This window comes from Citrus clementina, unplaced genomic scaffold (assembly GCF_000493195.1).
Source record: "Citrus clementina cultivar Clemenules unplaced genomic scaffold, Citrus_clementina_v1.0 scaffold_7, whole genome shotgun sequence".
Classification (NCBI taxonomy): Eukaryota; Viridiplantae; Streptophyta; class Magnoliopsida; order Sapindales; family Rutaceae; genus Citrus; species Citrus x clementina.
The window spans coordinates 19,956,808-19,976,149 of record NW_006262075.1 but is presented as its reverse complement, the minus strand read 5'-3'; the positions used below and the strand labels follow the sequence as shown (position 1 = coordinate 19,976,149).

The 19,342-nt window shown below is 32.2% G+C and overlaps 1 protein-coding gene and 1 long non-coding RNA gene across 2 annotated transcripts; one reads left to right on the top strand and one right to left on the bottom strand.

Annotated features, from left to right (window-relative positions):
- Window positions 1–460: 460 nt before the first annotated feature.
- On the top strand, window positions 461–2,010 carry LOC112096804. The gene is made up of 2 exons (XR_002904629.1): window positions 461–935; window positions 1,795–2,010. It is a non-coding gene; the product is annotated as an uncharacterized LOC112096804 (long non-coding RNA).
- A 7,385-nt stretch (window positions 2,011–9,395) lies between these two features.
- Window positions 9,396–11,957, bottom strand: LOC18036959 (phenylalanine N-monooxygenase). Its single transcript, XM_006428052.2, has 3 exons — window positions 11,746–11,957; window positions 10,557–11,411; window positions 9,396–10,121 (listed from the first exon to the last, which is right to left on the bottom strand). Exons 1-3 carry the CDS (start codon window positions 11,911–11,913, stop codon window positions 9,486–9,488), a joined length of 1,659 nt encoding a protein of 552 aa, XP_006428115.2. The 5' UTR covers window positions 11,914–11,957; the 3' UTR covers window positions 9,396–9,485.
- Between the last annotated feature and the right edge of the window lie 7,385 nt (window positions 11,958–19,342).

The window sequence follows — 19,342 nt, the reverse complement described above, 5'->3', positions numbered from 1 at the left end:
TTGAATAAAGAGACAATGGTACCAAATCAAGGAGTTATTGACATATATATTTAGGGTGCGTTTGGGATTGAGGTTGGGCAGCCGTAGCTTAAAAGCTACAGTACTAAAGTGTTTGGTAAACACTAACTGTTGTAGCTTTTAAGTTATATTGATATGATTTTTCACTTGTATAATACAAAATCTATTATATCTTTAATAATTTTATCAAAATTATTATTTAAAATTTATATTTACTATATATTATTAACTTTTGTTTCATAATCACAACTTTTTTTTCACAGCAGCTGTAGTTTAAAAGCTACAGCACCTCAATCCCAAACACACCCTTAATCTTTCTTACTTAAAAAAGAAACTAATGTAGTCTTTATTTCCTTTAGCTGTTAAGTGATGAGGAGATGCTTTCCTTCCGTTCTCTTTTTGCCAGCTTGCTTTGACCAAAACATTTTTAAATCAAGAGCATCGGTTATTTATTATGTCATACTCTTTTCATACTATTTTGTTGCTTCTCTTTGCCATGAATGCTTAAATTAATGCTTTTTCCTTCCATTTTCCTTTCGATGCACGAGCATATTTTTAAGGAAAATGAGATTCCCACCACAGTGAGAACCACACTGAGCACAGAACGGTGCGTTTTGTGCTCAGTATAAATTCTAACTGTAGCGGAAATATCGCAACACAAACGCGCCATTCCAAACCCACACGCGTTCTCCCTCACGCCAACAAATCTCACCACGCCTCCTCCTCACTGTAACCGCCCCCGCCCCCCCCCCCCCCCCCCCCCCCCCCCCCCGGGCGCGGTCGGCTACGTCTCGCTCCCTCACGGCGCCTCACTCTCTCGGCTCTCTTAGAAAATTGAATTGCGGCTTCCGCCGTGGGGTTCTCTCCTCAGCTGCCGTTGTCTCGTCTCTGACAGCTGCCTTAATCAAATTCTGAAGGTAGTTTGCTTCAATTCATTACATTAATTTCAAATTTGGTTGTGTGGGATTATGAGTTTGTGAAGATTTAGTTATGTTTCATGGTAAACTATTTTTTGGTCAGTGTGTTGAGAATATCAACACGGTTTAAAATTCTTTTTAGATTCTATCGTAAAGTTTTCTTTGTATTGGGCAAGTCGGTTACTTTAGTTTTGTGTCTGAAAACAAAAACACTTAGCTTAGTGAGTTTTAAGAGATTTTGCTATTTTGTTCAAGGAAGCTTAAAAAGGGGAAGCTTTTGTGGCGTCTGTGAGCTGAGGCAATTTGGATCGGGTGCTTTTTCAGTTCATTTGTTTGTTTCTTATTTGGGTTCTTTATTGTTAGATGTTCTTTTGAGATTCTGGCATCTGGCTACTTGCTTTTGTGGAGCTTTTTGATTATTTGAATTCTGTGAATTCTTTGTTTTCTTTCCCAAATGATTCCACTCTATAAAATATATATTGTGCTTGGCTAGAATTTTCTTGTAGATAATTGCATCCTGTACATTGGCTTAACCTGTCAAGAATGAGAATGATGGAAGATGCCTATCTTGGAAAGAATATATTGAGTTACATAGTACCGGTTCCAAATGAATAAATTGGAACTTGCCTAAAACAGCCACCAATCCACCATGACACCAAGCCTTTTTAATTTTTTTTTTTTTAAGTTTAAAGAAACTTATGTTGCTTCTTTAGATATGTTTTAGCTTATGATGAATTTTGATAATGGTAAAATCCCTCCCCTTCAAAGTTGGGGGAGGGGAAGCATCTATATGCATATGTGTACATTATGGAGCTCGAACTACATGTCGCAGTAATACATTATTCTCTTTGCTTTGCAGGTTTTGATCAACATGAGTGATTGGGATGTAGGTCTGTGCTTGAGAGGCCGGAGTGATGACCAGAATTCTGTCAACCAGACCAAAGACAATCAACTGATGAAGTGTTGTTGTTCTTTATATTGATTGTTGGAAATTATGTGTTATTTCCAGATTTTTAGAAAATTATGATTGATGGAAATAATTATATATTTACAATCATTATGTCCTCCAGCACAAGTGAATTTCCAAACCCACAACTGAAAGCTTGCGAAAAATTTGTAGAAAATTTGTACATCAAATCCACAAGCTAAGTGTTGTATCAGAATATGAATACCAATAAAACAAAAATCTGTGTTCTTTATTCTTAAAATACTAATACAATACAAGTACATTCTTTTTCTGAGAAATAACTCCCTATTAACTCCATATTCATTATCTTGTTGAAAGTGTAGCTGCTGAAAATGTCCATGTCGCTGAGCTTGTGTGTGCTATTATAAAAAAATTAAACATCTTGTTGTCATCCGAAAAAATAAAGGCAAGATGAATAAATAAAAAACTTATCACTACTTACAGTGCAAGAATTTTATGTAGATATTGGATAAACATTATCCTCAATTATTTGTCAGAATAATTTATATTCAATTCATGGTGTGTTGCAGCAAGCTTCCCTTGTTTAACTAAATGACAGCTGAATCTTTACAATTAATTATCTTTACAATCAAATTTGGAATTAATTAAGCAAATTACCGCTAGAAATCGACGAGTGAAGCTAAGAGAGTGAGGCTGCAAGTCAAATTTTTGAGACAGCCGAGAGAGTGAGGCGCTGTGAGAGATGTGAGAGATGCAATGGACGGGCGAGAGAGAGACGAAGCCGATGGTGATTGCTGGATTGGTAGGATTGAGGGAGAGAGCGAAAGAGCCAGAGCGTGCGTGGTTGTTCTGCCAGAGAGCGCGTATGTTTTTTCTCGATGCGTGTGTGTTGTAATTATCCATCTACAGTGACCATTTTATAGTTATCTTGAAACGCACCGTTCGGTGCTATATGTGGGGCTGAATGTTGTGAGCATATCGGTGCTGTATTTTTAATTCGATATTTTAAAGTAGCTATTTAATCTAATTGTCGCGCTGATGTAAATAGTGTCTTTTGATTGCAATCACGAGAAGATATTGCAGGAGATCTTCAAGTCTTCGATTGCATCTAAAGGAATAAGAGGTATTTTTTAATTTTTGTGAACAAGTTTTTTTCTTCTAATCAGTTAATTCTTTGTATTATCTCCCCCGCCCTCTCATATATGAATATTAGATGTAGTGCCATTAATTTTTGAAGTTAAAAATTTTAAATAATTGCATGTAAATGACAATGTTATACACATCGTTTCACCTTATGGTAAGCCTTAATGTCACGTGGTGTTGTTTGATTAATCTATAATTTCAACTCTACTCATAAGAAGTCAAAAAGAATTGTGCCACGTGTCCAGGTTCTATACGATGAGTACTACTACTCACCAGATCATATTGGCTTTCCAAACTTGTCTTGTCAAACCTTTGAGTAGATTCAAACGGTAACGGATTATAAATTATAATTAGATTATAAGTAGCAGCATGATGATAGATTAGGATAGGCAGGATTGGGGGAAAATGGTCTTGAATTTGGGTGCATAATAAGTTCTTGACGAGAGGCACAACACTCAGTTCCATGCTGCAATTTCCAAAGAAATTTGTTCAGATTCCATAGTTTAGATCCTCAAAAGGCCATTTGAAATCTTGTTTATCTCTCTCTCTCGCTTGTAAGTGACCTTAATATGATTGCATCTACATGAATAATTTGGTTAATAATAAATTTTCAAGACTATATTTCCCTTTTTAACATTCTTGTATTTTACTATCTCTTGGCTTGCTTTCTAGTTAATCGTTGCCGAGCAAATGAATCTGTAGAGTAGTTTCCCTGTTGTGCTTTAATTCTTCCCCTGATTCTGGCTGATTCTCTGTTCCAATTTTAGTAGCGAGAGACGGAGACATGGACGTGCATCTCGGATTATTTTCAGAGAGGTTGAAAAGGCTATTGGCAGGTGAACAAAGAATGTTGCCTTTACCGAATGCTGCAATGGAACAAGTTCAGAAGCTTCAAACTCTGATTGAATCCATTTATTCTTCTTTTCAAAGGGATTATAAAGTCGAAATGGTTCTGATTGTATTTAAACTTGATAGAGACATTACTATATCAAAACTTCAGGGCATTTTGAAAGAAATCAATTACTTGGTCCATGAATCTTTTTTTTTTTTAGACTGATTAATCATCAGATTACTGCATTACACAGATATTTACAACAACTGCTTATTGTAGCAGAGATATTACACTGATATTTACAATCAGATATACATGATTGGGACTTACATTATTACAATGAATTCTATGAAGTACATGCCCAATACAAATAATCCCTCACAGGAGAGGATGTCCATACTCCACTTGCATTTCGCAAGGGAGAAGGATATAAAGAACATTTAGCCCCCACAATGCTTTTGTGGGGGCTAGAACCGCTGCCCTCACAATGCTTGTGAGGGCAGCAGCCCACCACTTCGGCCAAGGCCGAAGTGGCTGGTCCATGAATCTTAGAAAGCCGTTGACACGTTCATTATGAGCAGCATGCAACAAAATGGTGAAAGAAGTTCCAAGGAGCGCCATGTGATGCTCTTAGAGGACTTGAAAGTAAATTCGTTGATATTAAACAACAGATGCAACAAGTTTAAGTGACGAAGCCAAGATTTTGATCGAGTTGAGACGCATTTAAAATCAAACATGACTTGAATGCGCGACTATGTGTGTAGTAAATTCTTATTTGCGAAACTATGTTATGGGCCCCACAAACTCCAAATGGGATAGAGTGCGTCTGCATGCATATAATTGAGATCCTATTTAAAGTATAATATACTTCTAAAAATTTAGATAGCAATATAAAACTTTACAACTATAATATTCATTGATAATAAATTTACTTATTATGATTGTTCTCGTTGAAAACTCCTCAATGGAATTTTATGAGTTAAAAATAATTTATGATAGTTTAATGCTCTTGAAACTAAAACAATAAAATCGATGGAAATATCCCCTGCTAGATGATGTAATGCAACTTAAGAAAGCAACTACATAATTTCTTACTAGAATCGAGTCTTAAGAGTAAATTAGGAGTGTTCGTAAATTGAATTTTGCGAATTATAAATTTTTAATCCAATCCAATCTACGGATTGGTAAAATTCAATCCATACATCTGTGGAAATTGAAAGCTTGAAATAATTCCGATCCTAAAATATTTCATGTGAAAATTTGAATGATTTATGAAGACGGAAGAGGAAAATAAAAATTTTAATTGGATATAATTTGAATTAGAATTCTAAAGCAGATTTTAGAGTTTAGGTATTTTCACTAATAAGATTCCATATGTCAACTTGTCAATGGGTGGGGAGTACCACACGCCAAGTGGGTTCCAATGTGTGACTTTTAAGTGACACCCTCTACTAGGGCCAACTAAAATTCGATATTAAAAAATTATGAACATAGGAAACGTACTACAATACCAAATAATAAAGAATGAGCATGATAGTATGATCTGTTCTGTATTGACTCATAGGTAATGAAATGAACCAAACAGCCTTTCAGAAAGTAGGGTCTAAAAGTCATTACATATCATTTTCGCGGCTTTAAAGAAATTGAGAGGCATATAAAAATCAACAAAGATCTCTAATTTTTGTGGCTTGAACTTACGGTAATGTTTTGTGGCTTGAACTAACGGTGATGTTTTGTGGCTTGAACTCAAGAACATCACGTGAGCAGACTTGCTTGATAAGTCTTTTTCCGTCAAGGTATCATATTGGCATCATATGTACTGGTTGGGAAATATAGAGGAAATGAACCAATTTATTTGAAAAAGATTGGGTGGCTCTGTTTGCCCTACCCATACAGTGATTTGGTAGCAATTTCAGCAATTATGGGACCATACATTGATCACAAAGATGAAAATTTACAAGATGAGCTCTGTCTTCCTGCACGGTTTTCATTTCTCGTCTACAAACTTAAATGACAAGTAGGCCAAAGAAAATAATAATAATTTTTATCTCAGACGGCAACTGGTGTAGCTTCATCAAGAGCTACGACAACTGGAAGCTCTTTGCCTTCCGGCAACTCCAAACCGGCACCACCACCAGCACCGCTAGTTTATATGTGGTTCATGACACTGGCAACTCCCAACATTTTCAACGTGGCAACAGAGTCTCCACCTCCAATGATTGTTGTTACGCCCTTGCCACTGAGGTCTGCTAGCTTCTTTAAAATTGCCTGCAAGCAGAATCACTATTTCAGTTGGCTATCTATCTGTTCAAAAAGAGACGGACAGGTACTCCAAATCAGATGTGGTGGTACCAGTCCGTCCAAATCCATTTATGTTTTTCTGTTTCATTTGCATCATACTTGTTTATTATAGGCCCAATATGTTTCTGATCTTTCATTTAAAATTTCACCAAATTGGAGTTATGGTGGTGGCCCGTTTGAGACCACATATATGGCTATGGAATGACGAATGTGGATAAAATTTCAATTTAATCTTGTAGATGGCCCCACCCACTCTCGAGAGAAATTTTAGAATAAATTAAAAGTATTATAATTAATTAATAGACATATATGACATGAAAATTGGTAAGTTAAAAAAAAGTTTTTTGACAAATTGGCCAAATGTTGGCCAATTTTTTTAAAAATGTGGACACGAAGATCTTGATAAGAAAATATCAACAACGGGCTATGTATTTACTTTGGGTGGAGGTTCGATTAGTTGGAGGTCGATTCTACAATCGACAATTGCTCTCTCCACTCTAGAAGCAAAGTACATTGCAGCAACTGAGGCTGTAAAGGAAGCTATTTGGTTAAAAGACTTGTTAGGTGATTTGAGATTAATTCAAGAGAACATTGAGGTCTTTTGTGATAATTAAAGCACGATATTCCTGGCGAAAAACTAAACATATCTTGCTCGAACAAAACATATAGATGTAAAATATTACTATGTGAGGGAGTTATCGAGAGCGGTATTGTGTTGTTGAAAAAGATCGATACCAAGGATAATCCATCAAATATGTTGACAAAGATGATTTCTGAAGTTAAGTTTCAAGATTGCTTGAAACTAATTCAAATCATGAGAACGTGATGAATTTTCAGGAGAAAAGTGAACTACAATTAGCTTGATCCCAAATTTTGGGTACGTAGGCAGCCACAGAGACGCAGCCACTTTGGAATGATGGTTCATTGGTAATCGATTCAGATTTGGACAAAATTTCGCCGAAGTGGAGAATTGTTGAAAATTGATAAGTCAAAAGAAAGCTTTTTGACAAATTGGCAAAAATATGGACACCAAATTCGGTGCCCACCAAATGAACTTTGAAAATGGAAAGTTGAGCATGTACTTGCAATTGTTAAGCTGAATGAAGAGAAGCTCTCCACTAAATACCAAGGCATTCCTTCGGTGAATGCATCCCGAAATTGAGAGAAACAATCCAAGTGAAGAATTTTTGAGAGAGTGAGCAATTAGAGAGCGTGTGTATTTGAGAGGTTTTTCCTTTTAAATGTGTGTGAAAGTACTGAGTGTATTTAGGTTTTGGAAAGTGAGGTTTCTTTACTAAAATATTGTACTCAAAATAATTATTAGTAATACAGTATAACCTCTATAAATTAATACTCGATAAATTAATAATCTCTATAATATAATAATTTTTTGCGGTTCCGACTTGGGCCCTAAAGCTAAATTAATAATTTCGATAAATTAATAAGATAATAGTTTTTCTGAGAACTCCTATATAACTCTGTGGTCCCATTTATATCATAAATTAATAATTGTAGAAATTACAAATACTGTGAAATTACAAATGTAACTGACTATGTCAATTTATTAAAATATGAGTCTATTGTAACTTGTTTTTTCTTGAAGTTTAAATCTAGTTGAATCTCATCTCTAAGTTTAAATCTTCTTGAAGTTTAGTTCATTGAATACATTTAGATAAATTTATGTAAATACATGAATTTAATTAATCAAGTAGATAGGTACATTAGATTAGTTCTAATTCAATTTATACAATTTAATAACTAACATCTAGTTTAGTTCATTGAATACATTTAGTAAAATTCATGAATTTATTTAATCAAGTATACATTATTTATTTGATGAATTTATTTAAAGTCTATTGATTATATTTGTAAAATACAATGAATTTTCAGTCAATTAAATGTTAGTTCTTTGTACTGTAAACACACTCTATAAATTAATAAATTATTAATTTATCGATTAATTAATATCTCTCTAAATTAATAAATTTCTATGGTCCCGACATTATTAATTTATAGAGGTTATACTGTATAATTATTTTTCTTTTGCTCTCGTGGATGTAGGCATATTGTCGAATCACGTTAAATTATTGTGTCATTTATTTTGCTGTGATTATTTGGTGCACTTGATTCCGCATTCTGCGCACAACAACATGTATAATTAAATTTAATAGAATCACCACTTATAATGGTTTTCAAAATAAATACATACATATTATAGCTTCATTTATTTGTTATATAGCTAATATAGTACCTCTAATATTAGAATACATCAAAGATAATACAATCACTGAACGCATATATGAAACATGTATTTGAATTTTATAGAACCACCAATTGCATGCTAATTCTTCAAAATAAATACGCACAAACCAAAATATTTCTTATTATATAATTGATATAGTAATTTAGAGGTACTCTAGAATTTCTCCTCTTATAGGTGCCCATGTACTAGGACTTCTCATACTCTTTAATCTTTTTTCATTTTACTTATTGTTATCCCTGTCTTGCTCACTGATATTCAATAACTATGCTTAATAATTTTTCTGTAGATTTCTTTTACATAAAATATTAAAGGCAGATTATTTTTTTTATTTTTTTCGAAAGAACAAAATATGAACAGTTAAAAAAAAAGAAAAAGTAATAAGTTCTGAAGTTGTTTTATTGGTGATAGGCAATTAAATACTTTTTTACAAGTTCATTTTCATTTTATTCTAATTAAATTTATAATGAAAAAATTAAAAAATACAGTGTAATTTTACTTTTCTCAAATAACCAAATATGTTTTCACTGTTTTTATTTTTACATACTATTTTAAAAAAAGTTACTAAATAAAATTTTCTTTTGAGCAGATAAGATCAAAATCAAATATCATTTTCTCTAAAATAAATGTAAAGAATACCAATTGAAAAATAATACAAAACGCACCCTTTTCTTTCTTCTATTTCTTTGGTCGCCCTCTCCCCCAAGGAGCCACTTCTTACCTTCTTCGGTTTTTCTTTATTTTCTTTTCTTTTCTTTTCTTTACTTCCTCAATCACAAATTTTAACTTTCCAGAAGGGCCTGAATTGAGGTAATCGATATTTTTGCATGATGATACATTTTCTTGATATAAAAACAAATGCTATAAATAAGTGGCCATAAAAGCCGAGGCTTAATTTATAGAGTCGCATGGTAATAAAATTTACCCATAATTTCGATTTATTGATTTATTCTTTTCATGTTTCATGGAATTCACATCATGAAAACAAAGGCTTGGTTTGCATCAGCAATTATTTGTTCTACTTCGAACTTTTGTATTTCGACAGCTATTTTATTTCGATACTGGGTACATATTTTATATTAGGAATTAGGCCGGGTATAGCTCAGCAGGCAAACGAGGCATTGCACGTGCATGCAAGGGTTTAGCCATAAAGAGATCAGATTTCGACTCTGCTAAATCAATTTTCTCCTCGTTCGATGGCACGCTCCAATCAAATCCATGAAGAAGTCTTGCCAATAACATTACAGTCATCTCAGACCCAAGTGCCACGCCCATGCAACCACGTCTTCCTCTACTAAATGAAATGAATTTTAATTCTGGTTCGGTGAGCTCAACTTGATGATGATGATCTGCCAAATTAATATGGCGTTCTGGTTTGAATTTTAAAGGATCTTCCCAAACTTCGGGGTTCCGACCGAGCCCTTGTCGGCTTAGCAAAACATGACTGCCTTTTGGAATGAAGTACCCAGCAATTGTGGCGTCACATGTTGAGACATGAGGTACGTTAAATGGTACAACGGGATGAATGCGAAAAGCTTCCCTTAAACAAGCCTTGACGTAGTTGAGATGGGGGATGTCTGATTCTTGAACAAGTCTCCCTTTTCCAACAACCCTGTCTATTTCGTCTGTTGCCTTTTTGAGGATATCAGGCTGATTGATCATCTCTGCTATTGCCCATTCCACTGCATTTGAAGGATTGTCCACTGTTGCAACCATCAATTCCTTCAATAAACATATAATATTGTGAGAAAGGACTGGTCTAGTACTCAGTAATCTCTATTTTTGTAAAGCGAGCACATCAACATTTTGTAAAATATATACACAGGTTAACTTTATGGATATATGAGTTTAGGAGGTTATTTTTATAAATTTGACAGGGGTTACATTAATAGATTTAGTAGAGTTAATTAGTAACTCAAGTAATTTTCCACCTCTGATCCCTTTGATTTCAAAACTTCATAAGAAAACTCATCCTGGCCATAAAATAATCATTTTTTTGAGTTAAAGTTTTGATGTGTAGCTCAATATTATGAAAACTGTTAAGAATAATTGGTAAAACTCAGAAACTATAAAGATATTATGAACTGTAAGGAATAATTGGTAAAACACAAAAACTATTAAGGAAAAATAACAGCAATCTCCTTTGTATCTCTTTACCGTGCATTGGGCTTTGATCTCGGGGACTGATAACCATGGCTTCCCATTTTCATCCTTCGCTGAAATGAAGGCGTCAAGCAGGTCCTCAGCCTCCTTCTTCTTCCCACATCTCCATTGTCGAACTCTCTCATCTATAATCGGATCGTGATACTTGGAGATCGTTCTCATAGCATCACTTACAATCCTTTCATGGCCTTCTAAATCTAACACTCTCAGCCAAGGAATGTAATCTGATAGAATGAAAGAGTAGATGTGGTTAAGTACAATAAAGAGTGATTCAACGTGCTCTTCTTCTTGAAATCCTGGTCCTCCACTATTTTTTCCTTCACCAAAATACCTCCTGCTAAACATGATTTTCCTAATCACGTTTCCACAATAACGACGAGCTACAAGTCTTACATTTATGACAGAATCAACGTTATTGCGAATGCATTGATTATAAACGAAGCTAACAAGTTCTTCAGCTTCTTCTCTTCTCTTAACGAGTAAAGAGTCAAGTCGTACTGAATGTAACACATGAGAAGCCACCACCTTTCTCATTTTCTTCCATTGCTGTCCCCACGGCACAACTGCTATTGACAAGAATCCACCGCTGAGGTACTCTGTCCCCATTGTAAGGGGCCTTGATGCAAAAACTGAGTCATGAACTTTTAAAAATTCTAAGGCAATTTCTGGCGAAGTCACTGGGATAACATGAACATTGCCTAGACGGATGCAACAAATGTTCGTGTTCAGTTCTCTCATGAGACCATGAATCCACTTGAAAGTTGGCTTGTTTCTCCACATTTCTGGAAGGCTTCCGACAATTGGCCACGGAGCTGGGCCTGGAGGGAGAGGTTTCCGCTTGTTTCTTTCCTGAAATTATTTGAAGAAAATGTTAACACTGTATGTGTTGAAAAGCACACGGGGGATTACTGTTACGTAATTTGAATGCATGGAACTAGTACATGCATAATGCTTAGTGCAAAATATTAGTGTTGCTTCAAACCCTGTCCGAATAAAGAAATAAATGATGAAGGAAACAAAAAAAAAAAAAGGCAAAATTTTATGACATGCATATCAATATATTATATTTTGAAAGAGCTTCATCTTATGGGAGTTTGATTATCTCTTTGAATAGTTGATTCTTAACAAATGAAAACATATCCTTTGCAAATCTCCGGATAAGTTGAGGATACAGAAAGCTTGCCCTTGCAACAGTGCCGAATGATCCGGGTGCAAATTTGTTGCCTAGCGACACTTTGTTAAGTCTGAAGAAACCAGCAATAAGAGCAATCAGTGTCGCCAAAACAATGGTTATAAATGATAATTTAGATTCATCAGTCGGAATATTTTCAAGATTAAAAAGGAAATCCATGGAGATAATTTGATTCAAAAGTATGAACAGCAAAATAATGGCTATCGCAGTAAGCAAAAAGCAATTCTTGATGGAATGACGAGGAGGCTGCATGCATATTTATACAGAGAGATGATCATCAAATTAAATTAACAGGTGCTTTGAATCAAATTAGGTAGTTTGCACATGTATCACAAAAACCATTCAACACACTGGATGTATACTAGGACCACAAGTTCTATTCGAACACATCTTGCTGTTATTGTTGATCAAGTTCTAAGCTCAGTTTTTTCAAACTTTAATCATAATTAGTTTGTCTCTATTAGCTAATGAAAAATGGACAAAACCCTCTATGAAAGAAATAAGAACCCTTCATGTTTTAAACCCCTCCAAACTTGGTTAGATTAGTTAAGTATTAATTTAATGTTGGATCCTTAATCCAACATTGAGCTTATATATGAATAATTGCGGAGTAGTGAAATTTAACCCCCTCCAATCCTCTCAGGGTAAAAGCTTGTTTAGTCCCTATATTATGAGGTTAGTGTCCATTTAGTCCCTGTATTTTTAAAAACACCTCAAAACGTCCCTGCTACTAAATATTGACACTTATGCCATTATTTTTTATTATTTTTAACTTTTTTTTACAATATTATATTTTTACAATAATGTTTCTTTTTTGGATATTAATAAAAAATTAAATTATCAAATTAAACTCAAAAATAAAATAAAAACAAAAAAGATATATTTTAATTTTTGTGGAAGCTCACATATGTCTAAAAAATTAATATCGTAAAAAATTACATTATCAATTTTTTTAGAAAAATTAATATTTTAACTCAAGAGTGTGTTCCACAAAAATTAATATATATTTTTTATTTTATTTTATTTTTTGGTGTTAAACTGGTAATTTATTTCTTTTTAATAATGTCTAAAAAAATTATTATAATAGGGTTATTTTTTTTCTTTTTAATAATCTCTAAAAAATTATTATAATAGGACAATATTATAAAAATAAGTTAAAAGGAACAAAAGATAATGGCAAAAGTGTCAATAATTTAATGGTAGGGATGGTTTGAGGTATTTTTAAAAATATAGGGACTAAACGGATACTAACTTCAAAATATAAGGACTAAACGAGCTTTTACCCATCCTCTCACTACCCTCATTATTCAATTAGTACCACTTATTTTCAAATTTACCCTTATTAAAATATAAACATATTTTTTTTCTTCTTTTCACTCTCATCTCCTTTGCTCTCACTCTCTCACTCAGGCACCACCATATATGATTATTTTTAAAGAAAATGATATACTTCCCCATGATCTATAGAGCAACACTAAGCCACCCTACTTCACACTAGGGCAAAGAATTGCCACGCCTCGCGATGCATGATGCAGGGCAGAGCCGTTGTGCTGCACTGCTTCGTGCCATGTGACCAAGAAAGCCACTTCTCACACGCCATAAAGCAATCTCATTTTGAAATTTTGGCTAGGATTTCATTTCACTGTTTCTTTTGTACTTATCTTTTTTTAACAATTAATAAATGTTAATTTGTATAAACTATTGTGAAGTAATTGTTGATCTCTTTTGCTACTTAAGAAGGGTTTTAATATTTCTTTAAAGAATTTTCCATGATTGAAACTTGAAATGAAGCTCGAATCTTTAATTTGGTTTCTTCTAAAAAAGAATGGTTTGGTTCTAGTTTGAAATATGTCAAGATACATTGTGACAGGAATTTTATAGTTTTGCTGTGTGGGTTTTGAATTTAATTCAGAGAAAGAATGTGAAATTAAAAAAAAAAAGTTTTCTTGGAAGTAAGGGTATTTTTAGAAAGATACTATATTAATTTAAAAGTGTGGGTTAGTGAGATAAAATGAGGGGATGAAATATCATTACTCATAATTTTGTATTACAGACTATCTTATAAGATTAAGCCTAATTAAAAGTGATTTATTAAAATTTTCAATAATTTGGGTTTTATTATATTTGATAGGGTGTGATCCTTTAATGTGTAGAGGTTCAAAAGTAATTTCTATTTTTATGACGAACTGAAATAAGAATACATGATAATAATTAAAAAGCTATTTATATAAGTACTTATGCTCCCCAAATCACATATAATATTCTAGTATTTTTTTTACATCTCATCATTAGAGAGAGTGCACAGAGAAAATTAAAGGATTATCTTGGAAAACATATTAATTTAGAAGATAAACAACATGACTCTAGAGAGTAGTTAAGCATTTTAAATTCAGGTACGTTTCCGTATATTTATTTTTTGATTATTGATAATACGACATGAGTGTTCCTGGAATTATAACTAATGGTTTTATCAAGGTTAATTATTTTATAGCATTTAATTGATCATTTTATTATTATGGCCTTAGTGGCCTTAAAGCTTAATTATATACCATTAATGAGCAGCAGCTTCCTCCTCATCCAAGCATTTATTTTTTCCTAAAATGTATGACTTTCAATTTAATTAAGTTTATGATGATATGAACGAATTTCACTATAAGGAACCATATATAAAAATTTTCAACAGGCATGGCGCTCAAATGAATTTGAATTATATGGTGAAATAATTGAAGAGCTTCATTATAAGAGCCGAAGAGGAAATTTTTAATATGAATAGTGCTCAAATTAAGTTGGTACATATTCTATATTATAGTCATAGGGGTTTAATTAATAATGTTGTATTATTAATTAAATAAATTCGACAATTAATGGTACATAAGTGATTTTATTTTGATTCACTTCCGAAAACATTTAAGCCTAGCCTTACGGTCCTACCAAGTCACACCCGATTACTTTTGTTTTTTTTTTTTTAAGTGCTTTTGGTCATAAAAAGCACTTTCGCAAACGAATGAGAATGAGGAAACATTTAAGCCTAGCCTTACGGTCCTACCAAGTCACACCCGATTACTTTTGTTTTTTTTTAAAAAAAAAGTGCTTTTGGTCATAAAAAGCAATTTTGCATATGTCATTATCATTTATTTATCGAAGATAAATTGTTGAATCAAAATTTCTTAGTTTAAATCCAAACCTTGATTATGTATCACGTGTTTCCTTTTTAAAACAATCGTTTATCACATTCTAATTAATTTTCTCCTTGTATCCTTTTTAAAACAATCGTTTATCACATTCTAATTAATTTTCTCCTTGTATTTACTGTCGGTTGTCGGTTTGGCTGCAATTTTGAACCAAACGTACTAGTGTTGTCCACGTAAGTTATATCTTCACAAAACACAAAGGGACAGCAACGACCGATCCAGGATCTGATAATGAAGCTGATGACATGCAATTAAAAATCTAAATGGGATTCCAACTCTAATTGATCGTCATTCTGTCATTATATATATTTATGTGAGGGTAAATTTTGGATTACTATCTCGTCAATTGATTATCTTTAAATTAATTTTTTATTTTTAAAAATCTTAAATTATTTCAATTTTTATTTAAAAAATAAGAAAAAAATTGTGTGGGTTGATGATTTCTTTTTCTTGTCTTCTAAAAAAAATCAGAATCAATTGAGGCTTTTAAAAGTGAGGAGATAATTTCAAGATAATCAATTTATGAGGGATAACCTAAAACTAACCATATATATATATATATATATATATATATATGAAGATTTAGTAAGTCATGAACTTTTAAGGTCTAACAAACTATTTTATAATATCTTAAAACATTTTGTTAAATGGTAAAAAAAATTTCATGTAACACCTGAAAAGGACTTCAACAGATTATGAATGTTGTCTAGGAGAATACTTCGACTGACTTATTTATTTTTACGAAATCTGGATTGAATATTTTTCAGAGAAAATTTTTTATAAGACAGTCTCACTACCTTAGCATACTAAATCGGCGAGATGGTCCACTAAAATTCTATCAAGTAACAGATTTGTAAATCCTAAAATCAGTACTTTTAATAATAATTCCAGTGAGTCTCTAAATGAAACTCAATGTTAATCCTACTTGAAAACCGATTACTGTTGTCTCATAGTAGAACAACTCTGGACTGCGCAAGTTTCTGTCTTCCTTTGATTGAAGTTTGACCAGAACCTCTGGGAAAGGGCCACGGCGGCTTTGTTATGTCACGACAGGCCATGGTTTCAGGTTTCACGTGTCCTATAATGTTTTGCTGTCGAGCCCTAGGTTCGAATTCGGGCACTATTGGTTGTTTTTTGAACGTCCTTTTTTGGTTTAGCAAAAATGATAAAATGAAAAACGTGTTTGTTATGTTAATTTTTTGAATACTGTTTGCACTTGGATAAAAATGCATTGTATGATTGTATCCACTTCCTAATTTTTGTGGCTAACAATAATAATAATAATAATAATAAATAAATAAATCAATCAATCAATAAATCTCTCTGTCTTGATTTCATTGTTCGCCGTAGACGGCCCCAGTTATGTTTTTGTCAATTCATTTGCATTGAACATTGACATTTCTTGTTGGCCACATATATTTTCCTCATTTAAAACTTCACCAAATTGGAAACAAGGTGGTGGCCCCGTTTCGACTTGGGACCAGATGTACATCCTTGGCGAGTCAGTATTATGAGCATCGGCGGACTCGGAAAAAATAATATACTAGGGACTAATTTACACATTGACAAAATATAAAAATTAAAATCTTATGAATTCATAAGTTTATGAAATTTATTTTACTGAATTTATAGAGGTTAAATAAAATAATAGTCAAATCAACTAAATGGGTTATTGTGAGTTTTTATTTATTTTTAATTAAAGTGTTGATTTTTATAATTTTTAAAATTAAAGTTTAAATTTTATAAATTTATGAGGATTATTTTATAGAATAAATGGGGTATTTAATAAATTTAGTGAGACTAATTTGAAACTCAAAAAACTTTCTCTTTAGTATTTAAAATTTATGATCGCCAGTTGGATCTTTTTATCTCGTATCTACCTTATATACCTTCAACCTTTAATAATAATTAATTAATTAGTTATCTAAGTTCACATATATGCATACTTTGTTATATTTTTCTTCATGGCATAACTATTTTTGTTCAGTCCTCAACATAGATGGTTTGCTAATTACATCCATTTAATATGATCTTATTGGCTGAAGAACTTGCATTTCTATCATATGGTCACACAAATTACTTGACATTGAATGAAGGATTCTTAACTTTGTCAATAATAATAATAATAATAATTATAATTTCTCAATGCAGAAACTAAAATGTGAATTTCGTGTAAAAGTAACTAATAAATAAGAAAAGTACATTTTTTTTGAACTAATTAAGCATCAAGCAGGGGCGGATCTAGCATGTGACTAGTGGGGGCTTGAGCCCCCACTGGCAAAAAAAAAAATCTAAAATTAAAAAAGAAAAATATTTTAGTTTTTTAATTAGTTTAGTTTTTTAATTAGCCCCCATAAAAAATTTATTAAAATAATCACTATAAATTATAAATCCCCATAAAATTTAAATTTTAACTTTTAAGAATTATAAAAACTTATAGTTTAATTAAAAATAATGATAGCCTACCACTCAAAATATTTTCAATTCTAAAAAATAGGATTAACTCTTCCAGTCTCTGTAATAATACTAGAGCGAATGTTTTCAGTAATGAAACTCATGAAAAATCATTTTTGGAATCATATGAGATAAATGATAGTTTGATTGTTTATATACGAAACAATAAATTTAATAATATTGATAATGAGTCAATTGTATAACATTTTTCAAATATACAAATGCGCAGAGAATAATTATAAATATACTAGCAAATATTTTATATATTTAAAATTTTAGTTTTTCATATTTTATTATTATCTAATTTAGCCACCGGTAAATTATTTTTCTAAATCCGCCACAGGCATCAAGTTACTGTATTACATAGAGATATTTATAACTGCTGTGACAGCAGATCATTGTACTGATATTTACAATCATATATATACCTGAAACTTACATTATTACATTTTTATTCTATGAAGTACATGCCCAACCAAATACCCCTCACGGAGAAGGAATGTTTCTACTCCTCTTGCATTTCGCAAGGGAGAAAGATGTTATAAGTAACATCCACACAATTATGTTAATTGAGGGAAGTTGAGTCCATGGGGACTCGAACCATTGCCCTCATAGTCATGCTTGACTTTAAGGGCAATGGTTCACCACTGGGCTACAAGCCCAAGTGGGAGAAAAATACATATTTGAGTGCACTATTTTTTGTTCTTTTAGTTTTTGGGAATCCATAATTTTCTTGTTTTTTACCTTCATCCATACAAAATTTGCATTTCAACATCTATACATGAGAATCTCTCTGTTCTCTCTCTCTCTCTCTCTCTCTCTCTCTCTTTATATATATATATATATATATATATATATATATATGTATGTATGTGATAGTCTTTCGATGAGATATTTCTTAAGTTATTAAAGTAAGGGAATAAACGGAAAAAAAAACACACACTTTAATATACTACAAGAAAAAAAAATAGTACTTCTCTCTCTCTCTCTCTCTCTTTTTTTGGTCTTTTAGTTTTGTTTATATTTTAATTTCTTGCAGATATCCTCATATGAGCACCACTTTGTATATATTTATTTGTTAACTATTACTGTTCGATCAGTCTTCAGTCAAAGTTTAGTTTCAATGGTAAAGAATTTATTTTTAGGGTTTAGGTCGAACTTTATAAGTATATGAGTTAATTTTTAAAAAAAATTTCTGTTCAATCTTTATTGCGCTAAATTAGTTTATTTAGTCATAATTAAATTCATAATTTTTACTGAATTAGTTTTTTACAAAATTATGTGTAGCTCTTCTATTATTGCTTTCTTATTGTGGAATCACATTGTAACTGGAGTAAAATGATTTCGTGGTGTTTTGATGAGAGATGAAGGAAGCATGCAACTCAGATGGGTATTGGGCTACTGGCTGGGCGGGCTCATTGTCTCAACAAAATATCAGGGCTTCGTAAATTTTCAAAATTCGACCTGGTTTATAAGATGCTATTTTCACCCTTCGTTCTTCTTTTCAAGCCCCATTTCTCTAGCTATATTTCGATAATTCCCAAAATATCTTTGTTTGCTCTTCTTCATCAATTAAAAAAAAAAAAAAACTTTTGTCAATGCTGCCCCTTCTCTCTCCCCCCTCATTTCAACCCCTTTCAATTTCTTCTTGATGTAGCACTTTAAAAAAGCAGCAGAGGTAACATCCAATATTTCTTTAATCAACTACTTTGGGTCTTATTGAATATGAATTTATTATGCAGCATCAACTTCCAAAAATTAAAAAAAAAAAAGAATTAACAATATCACTTTGGAGATGCAAATATTATTTTAATATTAATTCGACCATTGTTTTGGGTAAAGAGGATGCAAATGAAGAAGATAGGTAATTCATATTTAGGGCCTTAGAAAAAAACAAAACTCAAGTTCATACTTTTTAATTTATATGAGTATTCCATTTTGAA